Consider the following 23,538-nt stretch of genomic DNA (forward strand, 5'->3'; position numbering starts at 1 on the left):
TAAATACCTCCCTAGCATTCAGTCTCCCCTTCTTCTTTCTCAAAGAAACCTAATTTCATTGAGAGTGGTAATGTGTCTGGCTGAAAAACATTTCCTACCTTCCCTTGAATGTAAGGGGAGGCAACATTGCAAAGTTCTAAGTGTTCCATGAAAACTCTTTAAAAAGGGGTAGGTTCAGCTGGCAGGTACTTTTTGCCCTTCCTCCTCTGTTCTGCCTGGAACACAGATGTTCTGACTGAAGCTGTGCTGCCCATGTTATGACCATTTGGTGAGATTAAAGACAGAAGCTAAAGATGGCTGAGAAGAAAGACAGAGGTGACTAGAACATTGGTGACATGATGACACCACCATCCCAGTCCGTCTTGTTTAAGCCACTGTTTTTCATGTCTGTCAGTTGCTGCAAAATGCTATTCCTAATGAAAACAGATACATTACTATTAATTTGTATAATGACCCTAAAAAAAAGTACTAGCAGCCCTCTTTTGCAAAATAAGGAAACCACAGCTCAGAGAGGTTATAACTTCCTAAGGTCACAGGACTGGTAAGTGGCAGACTTAAATTCTGGATATGTTTAGCTCTCATACAGCTCTTTTTGATTTTTTTTTTCATACTGCTTTCAATATTAGTTATGCTATTATCACAGCCACTCATATGTATCCCTTGCATTTAAATTCCAAAAAGAAAACCATAACCATAATACTTACTTTCCAAATACTGTATATTTCATATCCAAATGTGGCTGCTTGCCATAGGTGATGAAAAACTGAGATCCATTGGTGTTTGGGCCATTATTAGCCATAGACACAACACCTCTTACACTGTGCTGAAAAAGACAGATCAAAATATTAATTTAACTGTGTTTTTATATAAATATTCCAAATGTAGAACTGAAACAACACATGTACTCTTTAACTTCCCAATATTTAAGGGACCAAGAAAACATTTAATTGGCTGCTATTTGGGCTAACCAAAATGTTCGGTTTCTGTATTATCTGTATCTCTGAAAACTTATGTGTAAATTATTTATATATCAAATCATATCCCCCCATTCATTTCACTTTCACTTTGGAGAAGTACAGTAATACAACTGTATAAGAGAAATAATCCTTACATTTATATTAAGGAACTGTGCTGGCATGAAATGATCAGGTAGACAACAAAACCAAAATCCCCATAATCTCTTCACATATACACTGGACTCTGGCTAGTTTCTTTATCTGTAAAACAAGGGAGGTTGGACTAGTTCAGGGTTTTTTCATACTTTAAATGCTCACAAGGGTCAGCAGATAATAAATTGGTGACTGGGCAGAATGTAAACATTAGGGAGTGGTGGAGTCTGGCCAAAGGAATAGTATATCCCTTGCCTAAGCATTAAATTTTTTTTTAATCAATGCCATAGAGAATCCATCTGTGGGTCATCCACCCATGGGCAGTCAGTTCATTACCCCAGAACTAGATGATCTAAGGAAGGTCTCATCTAGCTCTAATGTTCATAACACTATTTGCTAAATAGGGACTGTGTACAGGAATTAAAAGGACTTTACTTATAAGACTGAAGACATGACAGAACCATGTTATAGGGCAGTACCCCAGTATAAAATACACTATAAATAACTCAAACAATTACTCTAGCTATTCATCAGGGGACACTAATAAGACCAGCAATAGAGATGCATACTCTCCAATTAATTTCATTTTCACTCTGGAGAAGCACAGACACACTTTTACCAACACCAATGTATAATAAATGCAGCTACATCAAGATATTAATGCTTTATTGTCTCCCAAAAAAGGCTACCAATCAAATGTAATATTTGATACATACCCAAGGATGTATGTATCACCTGTAACTTAAGTACCTATTAACCTATTTCTAAGCTTTAAGAATTAAAATTTACCAAACTGTTGCATATGTCTATGTACTCCTCTCATCTATTACCTTAGCTTCTCCAAGAAGTAACCACTATTCTAGTATCTTTATCACACCTAAACAATATATAGTTGAATGGGTCTTGAACAAGGAAGGGTTTGATTGGTGTGGGTCTACTTATAGGCATATTTTTTTAAATCTGCGTTTGGGAGTCTGCAGATGTGGACAGCTGACTGTATGCACTGATCTATGCCATTTTATATAGGAGACTTGAGCATCTGTGGATTTTGGTATCTACATGTGTGTGTGGGCAGGGGGGAGGTATTGTGGAAGCAATCCTCCGTGGAAACAGAGGGAACACTGAAGTTTTGGGGAAGTCAAAAGTTATACACAGATTTTTGACTGCATGGGGGTAAACGCCTTTAACCTCTATGTTGTTCAATGGTCAACTGTATTGTTTCCTTCACTTGTTTCTGAACTCTATAAAATACTATCATACGTTTGTAGTCTTCTGGGCAATGCTTTCTTCTCTATGTTTCTAAGATTCATACATGTATAGGTAACTGTAGTTCTGATTTTTTTTACTGCTGTGTAATATTCCTCTACTGAATATATTACAATTTGTCCATTCTATGATCGATAGACATTTGGGTTGTTTTTAGCCTTTTGCTATTAAAATAATACTGTAGGAGTACTCTTGTACAGGTCTCCTGATGCACATTTACAAGAGTTTCTTTAAGAAACCCTTAGGGATGGAATTCTTAGGTCAGAGTATGTGAATATTCAATACACATCCTCGATTCTGGTATATAAGATAATGGTTCTTAACCTTGGCTGTGTAGGAATCACCAGGGAACCTTAAAATATAATCAAGATCCTAATAGTCCTCCTGATTGTTTTTCTCTATATTTGGGAAGTGGGGATAAGGACCTAATTTTTTATACTTTTAGAACTTCCACTGGTGAGTCTGTAACAAGCAAGGTAAAAACCACTGTATAGGATGACAAATTAGAGTTATGAAAGCTGTCATTAGTTAATGCCTAAAACGTTGTTTTGTTTCTAATTCAGGAAAAAGATGACTTTAAAAACAATTTAGCATCTCCCTACCCCAACTCCTATAACAAAGTAGTATTTCTTTATGATAGAAAAGCAAAAAGAAGATAAAATAAATGACACCTAGTCCTACCATCCAGAGATAAACACTGCATTGAATTTTTTTTTCACAAAATTTCCTGGGTATATTTTAATGTAATAAAATACAACATACTAAATTATGTGTTCTGGTTGAGGAGAATTTATCTTTTTTTCTAATTATAAAGTCATTCTATGCAGATACAAAGTTAAAAGACCACACGATAAACTGTTAACTAATGTCATCACTGGGAACTGGAACTGATTTATTTAAAAAATAGGCATGAATTATTTTTTTAATTTTAGGAAAAGAAAATTCTTAAAAGAGTTTTAGAAATACAGAAAAAACACAGAAAAAAATCCCTAATTTTACCCTGCTGAACATTTACTTATATGTACTTCCTGTTAACTCTGCTGAGATCTACCACAGGTGTTAAGTAAAGTTAATACCGAAGAAGATGAGAAAAGTTGGAGACTGATAATGGCAATACTGCAACTACTGGGAGGTCTGATAGTCTTTCATCCCTACTCTCGAAAAAGGCCAATGATTCATGTCTTTCATCATGAATCTTAGAGTGAGACATTAACCCCCTTTGGTACATTAGTGATTAAACATTGCATGCTGGACACAAAGATGAGCTCACTTAATACCAAGATCCATGTGATGGTGAGATTCCAGTATATATCTTAGGCTAGAGCTGCCATTTATATTCTCTCCTTGATATCATTTATCAAGTGTGCAAAAACTACAAAAAAAAGTACAAATATTTGCTTACCAATAATGTTAACTTGTATAACTACAACATACGTATCAAAGTTTCCAATTGTAAATAAGGCATGAGAAGATAGATTTTGAAGCACTGGAGACATACCTTAAGATATTCACTGTATTCATCCTCAAATTTCTTGCTCCAGATACTGTTACCTCCTCTTCCGGTACCTATATTACAAGAGAGACAAAAGAATGATCTAATTAAACTTGAGAAAGGGTTTATTTTCTAAAACGTAAGTACTAGTTTAAAATATAACTCTTTAAACACAAATAAAATTTGATATGTATTCCCTTACTTTCTAAAATTTCACTTCACAGACCAGAAAAATAAAGTATCTCTAGAAAAAACAAAACCCCCCCCTTATCAGTATTATTCACATTTTAGGGCTAGGTGCTAATAGCTTCAGCTTAAAATTGTTTGCTATTATAAGGTAGCCCAATTATAAAAACTCCACATGCTTTTATTTTTCTAATCTTTGTCTACCCCCTTATTCAAACTTTATATACCCAATTCCCTAGATGTTAATGGAATAACTTACCTGTGGGATCTCCTGTTTGAACCATAAAACCCTTGATATTTCTATGAAATATACAGCCATTGTAGTAATTACTGGCACAAAGAGCCAAGAAATTCTGAAGAGAATAAAAATAATGATTGAGAAAATATGTAAAGAAACACATTTAAGATAAATAACTAATTATATTTACTGAAAATACAATAATAGCATAGTTAAACTAGATCTTTTAGGCATTACTTTGGATAATGTCACTTCTCTGCCTAAAATACTTTAATGGCTTTTTTTTAGTTCTTGGAATAAAATACAAAAATCCCCAGCAGAGCCTAATATGCCCTGCATGACCTGACCTACCGCCACATCTCATATAATAACCCCTTCCCTGTTGCTTACTACGTTAACCCTATCAGCCTTCTGAACATTCACCCAAAAGAGACAGGCTTTCCCACTGCTATCTCTATAACTGGAATATTCTTTCTTTTTTTTATATCTTTCCATGAAGATGCCTTTATTACCTTTCACACTCAGTTTAAACTAAGTATCACTGTCTTAGCTAGGCCTGCCTTAACCTTCTTTTAAATAATTCCCTTCCCATTATTTTTAGAATTACTTTTTTTTTTTGAATGACCACTCCCCCCTCCCTGCCCCCACATCAAGCTCCGGACTATTTTCCTACATAGAATATTAGCTCCATGAGGGCAAGGAATGTTTCTAGTTCATCACTGTATTCCCTTACACTGTCGAGATAGCATTTCATAAATAATTTTTGAATGAATATATATAGCTGACTCTTCTTCCCTCTATCCTTGTCATTTAAATAAATGAAATAATGTAAGGAACAGTTTTCTTATCTGACATCTAATGATTTTTATGTTTCCTGAGGAAAATGATCCAAGAGAAAAAGATACCAACCACTCTATGGTTAGAGAAAAATTATCTACACTTTCTTTGATCTACCTTTGATATTGGGAAAGGTAAGTGGAAATTAGGGCTGAAATTATGATGGTTGGTTTTTCCCAACAATGGTTTTATAGAAAAAGTTTTCTTTTTCTCTTTTTTTGGGGTGGGGGGTTGTTAGTTTTCTTTTAATCATTCAGTTTCGAAATGGTTATCTCTTGCATTAATTTATTTTTTATTTGTACATAATGGTACTCACTTCACATGCTTTGGGTGTCCTCTCACAGAAGACTTCTATTTTAATATCACCTACGTCTGTATGCAGTGTCACTGACTAAAAAGAATATGAAAACAAATGAGATTTCTTCAGGTAACTGTATGCACTGTATGATTTCCCTAACCAAATATTAAATATGACAACCTAAATAAAAACAGAATGAAATACTGTTTTAGAGATGACCTGTCCACAAAGCAGCTCTGAGAGATAAGTTATAGTTCTTTAAAATTTACTTCAGTAGTAAAAGACAACTCCAGAAGATAAATATAAAGTTTAGGGTAAAATAGTATCTATGCTAAAAATTAGGGAGCAAATATTGTGATATAATTATTTTTAGTTTGAATTTTTCATCAATAAAAAAATTGCAATGTTTGTATTATTGATTTAAATGGCATGCACCATCATTAATATTTACTGAAAAATAATAAGAAAATGACTTTCAAAACAGTTTCCACCATTTCCCTTATATAACTGTGAGACAGGTTTAAAAAACATTTCCTTTCTCAACTAAAGACAAGACGTAAAAAGTGTCAGTGTTTCTAGATTTTAAATGTGGAGAGGTAACCATAATACTCTTTATGGTAGCTTTTTGTTTTATCTATTGTTTTGGTAGCTCAAATACTCCTTTTGTTAACCCATGCCAGTAAGAAGGAAAACTATTCTGGGGCTTCTTTTTCATATATCTTCTTAAAATCATATTTAACGGTCAACAAGTATGGCCAGATTGAAGATGGCGAACAGGAGTGTGTGTGTGTCTGTTGGGGAGCACCGGGTGGGGTGAGGGTGGGGCAGTAAATTATTCTCATTGCTTTTCATCTACTTCAAGCTCTAGCTGCCCACCTTAGATACAGAGCAAAAGGTTCCAATTAAAATGATCTCACCTGGCTATACCCTTCTGCTCCTCCTACTCACTCTTCCCATCTCTATATCCTGTAATCTGTTTTTCCATAAAAGGTAAATTCTGTGTTTTAAATGAAAACATAATTTAAAAGTAATTTTGCTTAGTTATGGTTTTGTTTAGAATCCTGTTACGCTGTATGCTTCTACAACGTCTCATTTCTCTGTCTTGCTATTGGAATTTCCATGGAGTTTTTATTTCCCTCAATTGAATTTCTAAAAATTACTTATAATGAAAGATATTCATGAGATTTCCATAAAACTTACCATTTTTCCGTTACTTAATTTCTCAGTCTTATCCAGAGAAGTTCGAAAACGAAATCTCTATTTCCTAAAGAAAAAAGAATTAAGTTCATTTTTCTTCTTTACCTCACACATGCTCATGTTTACTGCACATTTAAAAGAAAAAGTCTCAGAAAGCATCTTCCAAATAATAAAAACCCGGTTATGTAAGTGATGAGGAGTTCTTACCGGACTTAAGTCCCTAAACCTCCTACTTCCTCAGCTCGCTCTTCTTCAAAAGCCTCCTTGCAAGTCCTCCGACAAGCCCGGTGCATTCAAGCCTTGGGGTTTACGCACTGGCTGATCTCTTCGCCTGGAACGCTCACACTCCGACATCTCTTTGGCTATTTTGCTCACCTTCAGGTCTGCACGCAACTCAGGTCTCACTGACCTGATAACTCTATTTTTAAAAGCCTTAACTCTAGTACCTGCCCTATTTCCTTTTTCTCATAGCATTTATCATTAATATGACATATACTTTATTATTAACGTTTGTGTTTTCAACATCCTTCCTGCCCAGAACGCTCATAGAAGGTACCTAAGACTAAAACAGCGCTCTGCAAGCATTTGAATAAGTGAAGGAGACAATGAGCGCGTTACCCCTTACTTAACCACTTCGATTAGCACAGTTGGTAAACAGAAAAGATGGAGTTGCAGAAGCCCCCCCACAGATCTGTAAATCAGAAATTGGTTTCTTCAGGTAACCGGAAGTCGAGCGCGGGACCCATTAGAAAGAACGCCCCTCACGGGCTCGCCTCCTGCCTCCATCTCAAACCAAAAAAACTAGAACTAGGGAGACAAGATAAGTCATCCTCACCTGGAACACTTTTGACAGTGAAAAAAAGCTCTTTTAATAGTTACGCTAGGACAAGACGCCTAGCCCGGAATTATTTTGGACAACCTCTAGAAGTGCCTTGGATTCAGAGGTAAAATAGGAAGGTCCACTTCCGCCTGCCTCTTTTGTCCCGCCCATTTCCGCTACGCCCCGAGGTCTCGCGCGGGACCGGAAGTGACGCAGAAGAGTGTTTCTTGGGACTGGTAAGTTTTGGGCGGTGTAAATCCCGGCGGGCCTAGCTAAAAATTTCGGTGCAGGCTGTGGTTCGTGCGTGCTGTGACTGTTATCCGGGTGTTGCAGCGACAGGAGGCAGAAGAGATAAGGGCAGAAAACTAGCTTGCAGCACGAAAGCATAGGGCACTAGTGGGGCAGGGTTCCTGACTCAAGGACTTGCCGGTGGTGCTACTTGTGCTTATCATTGTCCTGGAAAAGGCCTGACGTGGAACAAAAATGAAGGGTAGAAGAAGTAACTTTAGAAGGTGTAGTTTTCAGGTTGGAAAGTGGGGCCTACTACTATTAACAATAACACAGAATGCCGACTCTAGGTCAGATATTGTTCCTAGCTTTACAGTTATATTTTGCGACGATACTGTGAGCTGAACACTAATTTCCATTCTTCAGAGGTGGGAACCTCAGAGATTAAGAAATCTGTTACACAGCTATGACTCTGGGAGTCAGTCTGATTTTAGAGTCGGTGCTCTTAACTCACCATACTATGCCTGCCGCCTCTCATTGTTAGTTGTGGCATCAAGCTACCCAGCTTTGCAGTTTCCTAATCTGAAATGGAAGGTGCTCTGTTATTTTCAAGGGCTCTTTCAAATGTAATAGTAAATAAGTGGAGGTGGCCCACTAGAAGCTTCACTTTCGCACTTGCCAGATTTAGAAGAGTCTAGAGAGTGGAGTACGATCAGAATGTGGAATCTGGAGAGGAGGTGGTACAGGGAAGGTAGACGATCTTCCAGGACCACCGGCTGGAGTGATTAATGAAAGCTCAATATCACTTTAAATCATATATTGAATAAGTCCATGTCATATTATTTTTGTTGTAGAAATGTTGCCACAAACTTGCTTTTGAAATCATCGGGTTAAGAATATTTTACTTATAATCTTGTTAATTGTTTTGCATACTATGAAATGCTTTTCTTCAAAATCAAAAATGTTCGTGGATACTAAATTTAAGAATGGAGTTGGCAGTGTTATCTTTTGTATTGGAAATAGCTGTTTAGAAGACTTACAGATTCTGTGGGCAAAGTGCCCTTCACCTTCACCTCTCCCACCTGTTGAGCCTGGCCTTCTTGTAGCAGGTGTTGGTTCTGAGACAGCTGCTCCTGCCTCTTCTTGCTTCTTCCTTCCTTGACCCTGCCCATTAGTGAAGTGACCATCTGTATATCTTATAAAGCACTTAACGTTATAGATATAGATTTTTTTTTTGATAAAGTATGTGCCATCCTAACTCCAAATTCTGCTGTGATCAGTTGGAGAGACTGTCTGTGCAATAAGCATTTAGTGCTGGCCTATGTTGGTGATATTGAGAAATATAACAGATAGTTCCTGTTCTCCACTATCATTAGCATACTGAGGAGACAGATAAACAGGAATATACTAAGAGAATACTAGGGCAGAGCAGGGCAGGGAGGAGGGAGACACAGAAAAGGAAAGTGTTAAGAAAAGCTTTGTTTAGGAAGTTGAAGGGGACTTGGAAGGAAGGATAGTATTTAGAGGAAGGAGGAGAGTGGTTAAATGACACCTAAAATACCAGGTGCTGTATGTGGCAGAGCCAGTATTTGAACCCAGGTATGTATAACTGTACCTCTTTTGCTCATGGGTTTTGCTGCCGCAAAAGTCGGCCTAAAGTGTGCACATGTACCATTTTCTGTGTTTTGATTTCAGATACTCAGTTTTACCTGATTTCTGTATGTTGTCATCTCGTGTATGCCTGGTCCCCAAAACAGTCCGGCTTGTTCATTCCTTAATCTGCAATTCTTCCTCTTCCATCATGGATTTGAAGGCTCTTCTTTCCTCCTTGAATGACTTTGCATCCCTCTCATTTGCTGAGAGTTGGGACAATGTTGGATTATTAGTGGAACCAAGCCCACCACACACTGTAAATACCCTCTTTCTGACCAATGACTTGACCGAGAAAGTGATGGAGGAGGCGCTGCAAAAGAAGGCTAATCTCATTCTCTCCTACCACCCGCCTATTTTCCGACCCATGAAGCGTGTAACCTGGAAAACCTGGAAGGAGCGCCTGGTGATTCGGGCTCTGGAGAACAGAGTCGCTATTTACTCTCCTCACACAGCCTATGATGCTGCACCCCATGGAGTCAACTGCTGGTTGGCTAAAGGGCTTGGTGAGAAGCCTCTTGTACTTTCATGTTTAATATTTTCCCTGTAAATGCTTTGAAATTTTAGAATGGCTTTCCAATAGAATTTTAACTGCTTTGGAGGTAGGGCCATTATTTTATTTTTTACATAATACATTTTTTAAAAATGTTGCTGAAATCTGGCAATTAAATTGCATTTGAAAAATAATTTTTTTTTTTTAATTAATGAGTAGGGAGAGCGTAGGGAATTTTTATTGCTGGATTGAGCTTTCTGATTCCTCACTCATGTGGCATAGTCCTAGCACCCAAACACTCCAGAAATGCTTAAATTGAATTGAAAGTTCAAGCCTCTCCAGAATATACCTAATATGTCAGTCTAGATATCAGAGTTTTATTGAATGCTTAGTTTGCCCAGCACAATGAGGAAATTCAGCATATGTGTTTTAGCTTTATTTTTAGTCATTTTAGTTTACCCACTCATTTTGGGCTGAGGCTTTTCTGATGATGTAATATGGATTGATGTGGTCAGGTATATTATGAGCATTTGCAAGGTGAATCATGGTTTACATGAGTAAATTTAGTAAGCAGTCACAATTCTCTATATCATCTAAAGATTCCTGAATCAGCCTTTTAAAAGTCTTCTGGAAAATAATTCTGAAAATAAATTCGATTTTGTATGTCTGTAGTAAATCCCTAGTTTATGGGGACTATTGGATGTATACATAAGGAATATGTGTATATGTATTGTGATGTAAGCCTCTGGGAATGAAATTTTTTTTTTTTTTTCAGGCAAGGCAACCCTTGGTTGACCTCACAGATTGCAAGGACCTTGTCAGTTTACAATCCCTTTTTTTTTTACACTTACTGCACCTAGTCTTCCTAGGTGGTCTCCTATCCAAGTACTAACCAGGCCTGACCCTGCTTAGCTTCCGAGATCAGACGGGATCGGGCTTGTTCAGGATGGCATGGCCGTAGACAGAAATTTTTAAAAAATACTAATTTCTTAAAAGTTTTGCCCATAATAATTTATCTTTTTAATTAAAAAAAAACCACAAAACTTCATTTCCCCACAATTTTTTTTCCTAGGAGTTTGCACTTCCAGGCCCATACATCCTTCCAAAGCGCCCGACTATCCCACGGCAGGAACGCACAGAGTAGAGTTTAATGTTAACCATACCCAAGACCTGGATGAAGTCATTGCTACAGTGAAAGGAATTTCGGATGTTTCTGTCACTTCTTTTTCTACTAGGTACAATGTATTTTTCTCTTTTTTTGTGTGTGTGTATTTATTTGTAAGGAACTGCCTTACAAATTCTGTAACTCGGGTTTTTAGATTTGAAAGAAATAGTTTTCCCCAGGATGGGTTTAAAAGCAGCATCCTTCTCACTTGCTGTGGGTCTTGGAGGAGAATTATGGGAGATTCTCTCATATTGATAAGTAACACTTAAACTATTTTCTATATAGGAGGGACTATTCTACACATTTTACATACAGTATTTCTTATCCTGGTAATGATGAAAGGTAGTTGTTTTTACTTTGGGGTACAGGCATACCTTGGAGATACTGCGAATTTGGTTCCAGACAACCATAATAAAGCAAGTATTACAGTAACGAGAGTTGTAATCTTTTTTGCTGGTGGAGGGTCTTACTTTTAGTTTGTAAAAAACACAACACCTATGAAACTCAATAAAGTGAAGTATGTCTGTGTATAGATAAACCGTAGTAATATACTGATAACATAGGTCTACTTTTATCAATTTCCAGCAAATCAGTGATTCCCAAGCCCTTTAAAGGAAAAATACTTTAAAGTGCCTCTTATAAGGGCAGTTGTTTGTTTATTTAGGGTAGAGATAGCAGAATGTTGCCTCACAGATTTTCTTTTAGGTTAATTTACCCTAATAACTTGTCAAAGCACTATAAAAGTCAACTTATTCAAAGCTAGGATTTAATAATTGTTTAAAAACAAAGATAAATATAAAGACTTTAATAAATTGGAAATCTATTTCAGGCTACTTAAGTATATTTTAGAGTAAAATCATCACAAATGTCCTTTAACAGTATTGGGGGATTTCAAGAATCTCAAGAAAATTATTCATAGGACTTTTCATAGATGTCAGTCATGGCTGTCTTTTACCATACTGAAATATTGTGTGAAATTAAAAGAAAATTACGCAAATAAAGCATGACAAATTTGAACATTACAGAAATCCTTGTCTCCTCTACTCAGTCGCAGTATCTGTAAATCAGGTCATCTTTTTACTTGCTTTCAGAGAAGTGGGTATCTTTCTAAGTACATAGAGAAACATGAAGAAATATATAGTTTTGGTCATTGTTCTCTTAAATGATGTGCTGTATCTGCCTTTTTTACTAACAAAATGTCTTACAGATCATTCCCTGTAGATATATAAGATCTCTTTCAACTGCTGTGTAGTATTTCTTGTTATGGATGTATTATTGTTTCTTTAAGCTATCCTCCTTCTGATGGACTTTTTTTTTTTTTAAACTGATACGTTTAGTTTGGTTTTAGTTTTTCCATATTACAGATAATGTCGGTTTTACCATTAGTTGAGGCTCAGGCATTGTTTTTGCTTTTTTTCCCAAAGCTCTGCAGATGATTTCTTTGTTGACAACTATACTTCAAAATTATATTTTAAAGTGTCTTTTAGTTCATACCTTATTTTCCAAATTTGTAAACCCCATGTTTCAAAACTCTACTTAGAGTTTATGGTTAAATACAAAGCTCTCTTAAAGTAGTCTTTTTGGCTCTAGGGCATTGTTGCTCAAGGGGCAATTCAAGGACCACCTGCATTATTGTTAATGGGGTCTTTATGAAAAATGAAGATTTTTGGCTTCATTCTGGAGCTATGTAATTAGAATGGAGTTTGCCTGAGACTCTGTCCAGGAAATTCTTATATTCAGTTATGTTTGAAAATTCATCTTCGCTAGGGCTTAAAAAAAATTCACTTTGCTCCAGCCTCATTCATAGATGTCGCTTCACTAGGTCTATAGAGAGGTCCAGTAGCCATCATTTTAAGAAACTAGCAAAAGATTTCTGATGCACAACTGGAGTTAAGAACAGTGGTTTCAAAGTGAGGTCTCTGGATCAGCAACATCAGCATCACCTGAATCTTGTTAGAAAAGTAAATTCTCAGACTCCACCTGGAACTTCTGAATCAGAAACTTGGGTTGGGGCCCAGCAATTTATGTTTTAATAAGTCTACAAGGTGATTTTGATGCACTCTAAAGTCTGAGAAACAATATTCTAGAAAATAGTGTGGTTTGAGATTAAATCCTAAATTCCATATAAATCTAATCTGTTATAGGAGGTTGTAAACTATGGATTATTTAAAAACATCTTGTTTATATTCATCTTAAACCAGTGAGTGACTTCTTCTAGGGCTGATGACGAAGAACAAACACGGATCAGTTTGAATTGTAGTCAGCAGGCTTTGATGCAGGTGGTGGCTTTTCTTTCCCAGAACAGACAACTTTATCAGAAGACTGAAATTCTGTCACTGGAGAAGGTAATAAAAATATCTTAAATTGCTGTGCATTTTGGTTTGGCAAATTCATTTGTAAATTATTAGATCAGCAGGCTATTATTAACTGTTACCTAAAGAAGCACAAAGTAATGATGAGGGCATTTCCTCTGGAAAGTATATTGAGAAAGGGAGACATTCCAGAAGAGAAAAATGTTGGTATTATCAGTCCATTTGGGCTGCTATGACACATTCGGACCGTTAGAACAAAATATCACAGACTGGAAAGCTTATAAACAAATTTATTTCTCCTAGTTTTAGAGGCTAGGAATTCCAGGTTCATGGCACTAGCAGATTTGGAGTGGTGTCTGATGAGAGCCCACTTCTGGTTCATAAATGGCACCTTCTCTCTGTCCTCACGTAGTGGAAAGAGACTACAGATCTATCTGGAGCTTTTATAAAGCACTAATCCCATTTATGTGGGTTCCACCGTCATAACTTAAGCACCTCTCAAAGGTTCCACTTCCTAATACCATTACATTTGGGGGTTAGAATTTCAACATATGAATTCGGGGGGACAGAAACATTCAGACTATAGCAGTGCTCTTCAGAGTTAATGATCAGTAACAGGTTTGGTCTCTTATACCCTCTGCCTGGACCATTTTATTGATTCCTTTCAGCTTGACAGTCATTTGTATGATGGTTCCTTTTTCTTTACTTTCTGGCTCAGAATGCTTTTTAAGTTGAAAAATAATGAATGAACTCATATTTCCAACTACCTTCTGGACATTTTCCATTTACGGATCTCACAAGTATTTCAAATACAGTATATACAACTATTGACCTTATCCCTGTACTACCCCTTTATTCTTTTAACCTAAGAATAAAACAGCCTTTCAAAGTAAGAGGCAACAAGCATTTATTTGAGATCAAAAAAAGGAGTAACTATTCAGGAAGTATTGATTCAGGCACAAGCCAAAGTAATATTTCCATTAGGAGACAAAGGCAATGGGTATTTATGAGAAAGGGAAGAGGAACAATTACATCAATAGAAGGAAAGCCGTCTTGGTGCAGATAACATAGTGATATTCTAAAGAATTAATAATCTATGATATTAATTCTACCAGTCTGGTAGTCATGGTATCTGCTTTCTTGTTATCTTTGCATATAGTTCGTTGGGACACACAAGGTTGCTTTAGGCCCAGTCCAGTGGTTATGTTTTAACACTCCAAGGGTTTGAGGCATAAGATGTGAAAGGCAGTTCTTCTGGCATGGCAGCTCTGGCTCAGTTTTAAAGTGGCTCCATTGATTGATTGATTGACACCTTTAAATACTATTCTTTTTCTATTTCTACAACTTTCCCTAGCCCTGTAAATCCAAGCCCTGCTGATTCTGTCCTCAAATCTATAAAATGTTTTTCCTTTCTATTCACTGTGCCAGCACAGAAACTCTGCTGTTCCTTCACGTGGGGTATGAGTGGTCCTAAGTGGGCACCCACAGGTGACAATCCAGGCATAGCATCCAGAGCCTTTCATGACCGGCCGTGGCCCCTGTCTTCAGCCTCTTCCTGGTCCCTATCCATTGCTGTGCATACCAGCTATACTCTCTCTTTTTTTAATATGGCGACATTGGTTAATGAAATCCATTAAGTTTCAAGTATGTAATTTAACAGTAAGGCATACATATATTGCATTGTGTGTTCACCACCCATAGTTAGATTTCTTTCTGTCACCACATATTTGACCTCTTTTATCCCATCTCCCTCCCCGCTCTCCCCATATACTCTGTGCTTTTGGATCTGCCCTCAGTGTGCTCTCAACTTTGACACCTTTGTATATGTTCTTTCTGTTTAGAATGCCTTTCCATCCACATCCTGCCCTATCCCTATCCTACCCATTGCACTTAACATCACTCTTTTAACTCCTTTCATGTCTGTCTTCGAGACTCAAGTCCTTGTAAAACCTTCAATTCTACTTCTTCCAAGTACCGCCCTCCCTAAGACCCAGCTCATTTACTTTGTCAATACTTATCTTGTATTTAAACACCTTTATTGTGATTATTTATTTAAACATCTTCCCTCCCAGGATACCGTGATCGCCTAGAAATGAAAGAATGTTTTTGTCCATTTTGTATCCCCAAAGTTTAGCTTGGAGCTGGCCTGTAGTAAGTGCATAGCGTGTATATTATGTTGATCTCAGCATTTGCTGTTTGTTCTGTAAAGTTTGTTTTCTAGGACTGATGATGGACAGTTTTTCTAACTTCTATTTCTCTTCAGCCTCTGCTTCTACATACTGGAATGGGACGGTTATGCACACTGGATGAATCTGTCTCCTTGACAACCATGATCGACCGAATCAAAACACATCTAAAACTATCCCATGTTCGCCTTGCTCTTGGGGTAGGGAGGACCTTAGGTAAATATGTCCCCTTTTTTTTTATCCAGTATACATACTGAGAACATTGGGCAAAAGTCTAAACTCTTGATCGTATTAATATAAGTGAAAGAAAACGCATGAGCTCACAGGAGATGACTGGTTTACATTATTAATCAGGGTGGGCTAGGTTGTGCTGTGGTAAACATCTCATTGGCTATATAATTCTCCATCCCATTCTGTTCATCTCAAGTCAGCAGGAGGAGTCTGCCCATTTGTAGGATGGTCATTATTGCAGAGGGAGAGTTTTGGAGAGCCTTAACCCATCTGTTAAACATTTTGAATAGCCTAGAAATGAACTTCTGTGCAACTCATCGTCCAGAATTAGTCACATTGCCTGGCCTAACCTAGGTTGGACAGAAAGTGCAATCCTACCATCTGCCAGGAAGAGAGCTGAAAATTATGACTGTTCCAATTACCATGCAAATCTTGCACTTTTAATACTGGTGACATTTTATAGTAAGTTACTACTAAGCGAAATGATCCACTGCAGTTTTTGAGTCTTGTAGCCACTGTCTTTTCTTTTGGCTTTTCCTAGTACCTTTGGGAACAAAAGGAATGAACAGAACATTTGTTGAACCCCTGCAGTGAGCCTAGCACTGTACTGAGTGTCCTAAGTATGTGAGTTCTAATTGCAAAGGAACACAGAGGATTCTGAATGTGTTAGGTTCAAATTTATATGTCCTATTTGCTGCATGACTTTGACAAGTTATTTAACCCCTTTGTGTCCTAGTAGCCACATCTGTAAAAATTACAATAATAGTATAAAACCTAACTCATTGAGGTAGATGTATAATGCATGTGATAGGCACAGTTACTGGCATACATTAAGTACAGTAAATGTTAGCTCCTGTTAGCTCTGTGGTAGATGTTAGTGTTCCCATTTTAGGTGAAAAAATTGAAGTTCAGAGAGAGAAGTAACATCCAGAAGTCCACAGTTGGATCAAATAACTCATGGGAGTTAATTTCCAAAGAAAATGGATGGCGGAGTTGAGATTTGACTTCGGATCCACTCCAGAGCCCCTCTTCTTAAATACCACTGTGGTGTGACAACTCATGAAGTGTCCATTCTAGACACCTAAGTGCCAAATACCTGTTGGATTTTGGCTTGAAAGTATCTGTTATTTCACTCTTCAGAGGATGCTCTTTTAAGATAAATACCGTATTTTAAAAAGTGTCAAATCCATTCGTACCATCCTCTAACTAGCCCTTTTAGTTCCTCTGCTTCCTCATCTGAGAACAAAGATATTACCTGCCTACCTCTCACTGTTGCCTAGAGACCCAAGTAAGGTTACTTTACCGAGTAGAATTGCAGTAAAGCCTTGAGCTATACCATTAGCATTATTCAGCAGTGCCTTTTATGGGCTTGTGCAGCCAGGTATGTCCAAAGGAATAATAACCCTGCTTTGGATTAGCTATGCTATACCAAAGAATAATCTGTTTGCCTATAAAACATGTTTTGTTATTTTTTTAAAGTTCAATAAACAAAATTCACATACTGTATGAGACCAGGAGTGAAATATGCATTACTTTTAGGATTCTTTGTACAAATTATAACATTAAAATGAAGGAGAATTATAAAGTATTGGCCTCTTGTTTCCTTTATCTTGAAGAGTCCCAAGTCAAAACTGTGGCCTTGTGTGCTGGTTCTGGGAGCAGTGTTCTGCAGGGAGCAGAGGCCGACCTTTACCTCACAGGTAGGACAGCTTTTAGATCTTCTACCCTTTTTTGTGTGTATCTTTTCCCAACCTTGGTTTATTTTTTACAAATATCAGATTTTAGGGCAGCACCTGGCATGTAGATGGATCTAATAAATGCTTTTTGAGCCTGAACTAAATAGGAACTACACCAAAATTGGGGACATACCAAATTCTTTGTGGAGAGAAAAAGATTATTTAACAGTTTATTATTACATTATCTAAAAAAAAAAAAAATGATGTTCAGCATTTATTTAACCTATATTCTTCCTAAATGTGGTTTCTCTCGGATTTCATGTCTGTTAATGGAACACTTTCTACCTTTTCACCTTAGCTAGAAAGTGGTTCCTCTTACTTCACCCTAAAGTCAGTCATCAATTCCTGTCAGTGCTAGCTTCAAAATCTTTTTAGAACCTTTTCCTTTATCTCTGTCTAGGCATCATCTCCTACCTGAAGTACTTCATCAAGCCTCTGATCTTCACCTCTCACGCATTCCTCCAAAATTAACTTTCAGAAGTATAAATTCGATAGTGTATAATATTATCCTGGCTAAAAAACCTTCAGTGATTTCCTTCATCTGTCCTCATGAAGCCTGAATGTTTCATCTTCTTCATGCAGCCTTTGTTTATGCTGTTTTCTCTGGCTAGATGCCTTTTCCTTGCCCCTTTCAGTGTATTTCTATAGGTAAGCTCAAAGATAACCTCCTTTGAGAAACTTACTGCCATTCTCTGGCTCTTGCCCCTGATGGCCATGCCTTCCTCTTCAATCTCTGTCACTTTGTCCTTAACCTCCTGTATGTGTTTCTATTGGACAGTAATTGTTTGGCTCCCCAGCTTTACACTGTCTTTGAGGATAATATGTAATGGGTAACATTATCTTGTATGACCGTGGAACAGTGACCAAATTCAGGAATTTAATATTGTTAAAACACTTACTTAATATAGTCTATATTCAAATTTTGCCAATTGATCAAATTTATAGCATTTTTCTGCTCTATATCCAATCCATGATCATACACTGCATCTGGAATAGTTCCTCAGCTTTATCTTCAGAGCACTGACATTTTTGAAGAGTATAGCCCATTTGTTTTGATATCTCTCAATTTGAGATGTCTTTCCTCATACATAATGACTTTTTAAAACTAATTTTTTTTTTTTAGCATAAAGTAGTATGTGTTTAAGATAAATTCACAGAGTTCCAAAATGTTAAGCTGTCTTTCCTGTTTACTTGGGAAAATAGAAAATATTTTCTCACCTGGCTTACTTTAGGTGTCTGTGATGTGCGAGGCATTGGACTACAGCCTCAGGATTGGGAAGCACCAGCCCATGAGACCAAATATAGGCCTTTGCTGATTTTCATCACCCTTCCTTTGAGCTTGATATGGTATTAGGTTAAGGGTAATATCCTAGAAAGACTAGCAGATGGAGGAGCTCCTTGCAAATAAATACTGTATAAATTCTCATATGCTTTCTTTCCCACAGCTGCCATCCTGTGCCAGGCTTTTCTTTCTTTTGCCTTCAGCTATTATTGCAGGCTCTTCACGGATTTCCCTACTTTCACACCTTCTCTAGCCAGTGCATTTATAATAGTCCAGGCAGCCAGATTTGTCTTTCCTAAAGAATGGCTACTAACCAAGCCACCTTAGTGTCTTTTTATTTTACCTTTATGTTAAAAAAGGTTCTTGAATGACATAGTGGGTAGGAAGGTAGGAAATTAAAATTTTTGTAGAAAACTTTTTTTTCTAAGAACTTTTTCCTTATTTTTTATGCCTTTGTTTTTTAAGTATATTTCAAAACTGCTTTTTGTGAACAAGCCAGATTGTGTACAGTTTACCTTTGCTCTTAAATTGGAAGTCATCAGATGGTGTTTTTAAAAATTAAAAACATTTGCGTTTTCCCAAAATATTTTCACAAAAGATGTGATCCTATCCCACCAGTAACAGAATGTCTAGTTTTGCCTAAGTCAAAGGAAAATATTTTGTTTTTAATTTAGAGATAACCTTATTTCATTCTTATGCATTAGAGTTGATGCTGAAAGTTTTTGGTGCTCACAAAGTATCAAGGAGTCTTGTGGGAAGTATACATAAGGATTTTTCTCTATGTATTTGTTATTGAATACTTACATAAGAAACTTTCTGAAAGCCCCATTGTACTTAGCAGTAGTCATTTATTTTATTGTGAAAATATTTTGAATGGATGTTCTTTCAGGTCTGGTTCTGGCAATATTTTATACTTTTGGATATCTGAATTTGAATACTTGTCTTGGGTTTGCCAAGGACAAGGAATTTGGAATTCTTAGTGGGATAGTCTGTCTCTTTCTAAAATGGAAGACATATAAGAAAGCTGTACATAGATTTATATGTGATTCTACTGTATCACATTTGCTTCATACAGAATGTAAACTTAGTCTTTCTGCTGTTATGGTTCAGCATTCCATAGACTGTGTCTCATAAATATAAGTATTTGCTCTTTCCTTTGTTGGCAGGTGAGATGTCCCATCATGATATTCTGGATGCCGCTTCCCAAGGAATAAGTGTCATCCTCTGTGAACACAGCAACACTGAACGAGGCTTTCTTTCTGATCTTCGAGATATGCTGGTTGCTTACTTAGAGAATAAGATTAATATTATTCTGTCAGAAACAGATAGGGACCCTCTTCGTGTGTTATAATGCATACAGAACAACAGGATGACAATCTACAAATCATTTTCCTCCTAACTTGAATGCATAACATGAATCAGTGGATGGTATCCTTCTGAAGAAATTTCTTACAATGTACATTTTCATGGTTTGTTAATGTTTCACCAAATGTTCTATAGTTTATAGGGTAAAAACTGTAATGTAACTATCACTAAAGAATACTCATTATAAAGAACAAACTAAAGAATATATTATAAACTCCAGGCAAGATCGACTAAAATTTATTTACTTAACATCCATGGAAAGTAGTTCAAGTAATCCTCTCCTTAGCTTAATTGTAGATGGGATGTGTCATTCTAGACCTTTCTGTTCTCGGTTAGTTTAAAAATTTTCTTTCAAAACTTGGGATTGGAACACTTATTTTAGGTAGTAGTCTCTATGTGATAAGGTCTGTCTATATATATTCTTGTTTCTAGGTCATAATCTCCCTCCCTAAATTTCAGAATCAGGATGAGATTTATAAGGATGAGGTTTTTTAACTTTTTAATATACATGTAATTTGTTTTATTGCTTTCTAGGTAATTCAGCTATAATTTTGTTAGTAATACATAAAGACGATTAGCTTTCAAATAATATTAGTGATAATACTAGAGATTATGTATACATTATTAATTTTGTCAGGTGCTCTGTAAACATTTTCAGTCCTTTATAAAGAAGCATAAAGGTATTATTATTCCCATTTTTACAGATGAGCACACCAAAACAGGAGTCATCTCACCTCCTAGAATGTAGGAAAATACATTTTGAACAATGCTACTGGCTCTACCTTTGAATTAGCTGGGGGGAAAAAGTAGAGTTTTAAAAGTTTTCTTAGTAATTTTTTTAAAAAGTTAAGCAAAGCCTATTAACCATCCCCCAAACTCACTGATCTTGTATATGAATGAATGTTCATATATTAAAATGACAAACATGATAATAAGAAAGTCAAGTTTCTGGAGTATCACAAGAACTCATTTAGCACTCCCTCTTAAGGAATTTGGTCTTACACCAAGTTTGTAGAAGTATAAATGTCTGTTTTACATCCCCTATGCCTTTTTTTGTTTGGCCTATTTAGCCATTTTATTAAAGAGCAGCCAGAAAAATCTTTCAAGGTTTCAGGTCTGTTCAATCTTGACAAAAGCAAGTAACAGCAAAAATTGGAGTCTTGGCAGTCAAACTCGAAGAGCCTGCAGAAAATCGATGCTGAAACAAGTTAGTGAAGAGCATATAATTCTGCTGAAATCATCAAATCTGTATGAAGCACTCATAAAATTTTTGAGGTAGTTCAAAATATTTTTAGTAAAAATACTATAAATGAAAAAGTAATTCTATCCAAATTGACTTTTTATTAATAGTAAAGACTATTGACACATACTGCTTACAAATAGTATAGACAAAAATTATAAAAATAAACCAGTAGATATTTAAGGGCAGATGTAAAGTTTGCACATTAGGTCATTAAGGATTTTGTATGCTTTTTTATACTGTTAAGTTACTATATTAAGCAAAAAAAGCAAGGTACAAACCAGCAAGTATCATATGCTACCATTTGTGTTTTTTAAAGGAGAAATACAGACCAAAAACCCTTACATGTGCATAGAATACCTCTGGAAGAATTCTTAAACTGCTATTAATGTTTGCCTAAGAGACTGGATCAGGGAATGGGAAGGAAACTCACTTTTCATTAAATAGCATTTGGTATAATTAAAAAAAACTCTACAGTCATAATCATGTACAAATTTGTTTATATATTTTGATTAGTAATTATATCTGACTTAACCCTTAAAAAATGGATTTAACATAAAATTAATTATATGCCACAAAGATGATTTTAAAAATTCTGAGCATTTTGGGAAATATTTTCATGAAAGGTATTTATAAGAAATGAGTGAAAAATGCTGATGGAGTACATACTTTATTACAGTGATATTTTAATAAATTCATTTCCAAGTATGAAATATTTTCAGGGAGTATGTGAAGACTGTAAGCTGACTACAGTGGCCAAGGTTAGTCTTTTTTTTCTTTGCTAAGAAAAATATTTAAAAGGCTTGAAATGGTCACTTTAAGAAAAAAAAAACCTGAAATGTCTTACAGTGAGTTTTAGAAATCAAGATTAAATTTAAAGCTAGTCATTAATATGCTACTCACCTGCATGTTATTCAAGACAAAAATATGTTGATATTAAAAGAATAATTAAATTTTTATTTTCTATTGTCTTGAAAACAATGACTAAAATGTAATTCAGGAGTATATTTCTCTAGCCTGGCTTCTCACCTGCATCATGAAGGTGATGGCACAGTCATTAACTGTTCTGAATATCATGTTCTATTACTGTTTATGTGCTTTCTAGGGTGGGTATATACCCTGTATATTTGTTATGCGTTTCCCACTACCCCTACCGAATAGTGTCATGCCCCCTCGCCCCCCACCAGTATGTAGCCTAAATCCAAAAGGAGAAAGCTGGATCACCTACTTTTCCCCAGTCTTACACCTTTTGTTAAGCCATTTCAGAAACAGTAAGAGATGGACTGCCTTCTCCATTACACTTATCAGTTCTGACACACACAACAACAGAATAAAGCAGATTTACATGATGTCAATGTCTTTGTACTTCCACACTCTGGAATAAGCACACTTGCAAACAATCAGCTCCAGGAGTTTCAAAGGCCCTCAAAAACTTAGGATTTAAAACCATCTCTAGTATAAAAGAATTCAAAAACATCCAATTCCAAATAGTCCCTGAGCACAGTGTTCATTCCAGCAAGAAGTCTCCAGAGAGGTAATGAATGAAAGGCACATTTTCTCCAACTTGTGGACCACTGCATAGTGTAGTACTAGAGAAGATAAACCAGCCAGGCTAATCAAGGTTCTAAACTGATGATATTCCCCCACTCCCAATTTTAAATCTTACACACTGCGAAAAGTCTAATGTTGGCTGTAAACGTAACACTTTAGAGGAGTGGCAGCTGGAGTATAACCCTTCCACAGAAGATTCAAGAGTAAAGGATAGCTTCAAGACGACTCTTCTTCCTTTTCCAGGAAATCAGTCAATGTTCCATTGTCAATGGGAATTAATAAATATTCCACTCCATCAGTTCCCTAAAAGATGTAAGAATGCACAGGATGTTAGTCATTTGTAAGAGAGATTTGAATCTACTGTAGGTTAAACAAAAAATGAATTTAATATTTTATATAAATATAAAAGTATTAAAATTAAGGGAAAAGGGCACACGGGCACATATCTATTTAAATACTCTGGGTTTATAGTTAAACCACTTTACAGTAGAAAAAGACTAGAGGGTGAGCAGGTGGGTATTCTTCACCCTCCTGCTCTTTCTAGAATCTTACACCAATTATTTTTCTGTTCTTTCATTTCCCTTTCGACTGGATCCTTTCCATTGGTTTTTAAATACAATTAGGTAGCTTCCATTTTAAAATAACCCTCACTAGGC

General features: G+C 36.3%; 2 protein-coding genes and 1 pseudogene across 8 annotated transcripts in view; 1 reads left to right on the forward strand and 2 right to left on the reverse strand.

Annotated features, from left to right (window-relative positions):
* The first annotated feature begins 7,543 nt into the window (after positions 1–7,543).
* NIF3L1 (NGG1 interacting factor 3 like 1) lies at positions 7,544–22,025 on the forward strand. Of its 2 annotated transcripts, none has more exons than XM_039844376.1 (7): positions 7,544–7,679; positions 9,367–9,827; positions 10,887–11,049; positions 13,198–13,324; positions 15,555–15,693; positions 17,325–17,408; positions 19,893–22,025. In XM_039844376.1, the coding sequence occupies exons 2-7, from the start codon at positions 9,392–9,394 to the stop codon at positions 20,075–20,077; spliced, it is 1,134 nt and encodes a 377-aa protein (XP_039700310.1). In that variant the 5' UTR covers positions 7,544–7,679; positions 9,367–9,391; the 3' UTR covers positions 20,078–22,025. The 2 variants fall into 2 exon arrangements, with proteins under 2 accessions (XP_039700310.1, XP_039700311.1); XM_039844377.1 differs by lacking the exon at positions 7,544–7,679 and adding an exon at positions 7,686–9,270.
* On the reverse strand, positions 10,659–10,777 carry LOC120587810 (uncharacterized; annotated as a pseudogene).
* ORC2 (origin recognition complex subunit 2) overlaps positions 21,418–23,538 on the reverse strand; it is a 38,097-nt gene continuing 35,976 nt past the window's right edge. For all 6 annotated transcript variants that reach the window (XM_039844368.1, XM_039844369.1, XM_039844364.1 and 3 more), the window contains one exon: positions 21,418–23,185. In XM_039844368.1, the coding sequence (XP_039700302.1) occupies positions 23,099–23,185 (87 nt within the window). In that variant the 3' untranslated portion in view covers positions 21,418–23,098. The remainder of the gene's footprint in view (positions 23,186–23,538) is intronic.

Source organism: Pteropus medius, unplaced genomic scaffold (assembly GCF_902729225.1).
Source record: "Pteropus medius unplaced genomic scaffold, Ma_sr-lr_union100, whole genome shotgun sequence".
Taxonomy (NCBI): Eukaryota; Metazoa; Chordata; class Mammalia; order Chiroptera; family Pteropodidae; genus Pteropus; species Pteropus medius.

Bases quoted from the DNA above. Each gene is read 5' to 3' on its own strand.
- NIF3L1 (XM_039844376.1), top strand. From the start codon at position 9,392: ATGTTGTCATCTCGTGTATGCCTGGTCCCCAAAACAGTCCGGCTTGTT. The intron at 9,828-10,886 runs GTGAGAAGCCTC...TTTTTTTCCTAG, and splicing joins CTGGTTGGCTAAAGGGCTTG to GAGTTTGCACTTCCAGGCCC. The intron at 17,409-19,892 runs GTAGGACAGCTT...CTTTGTTGGCAG, and splicing joins GGCCGACCTTTACCTCACAG to GTGAGATGTCCCATCATGAT.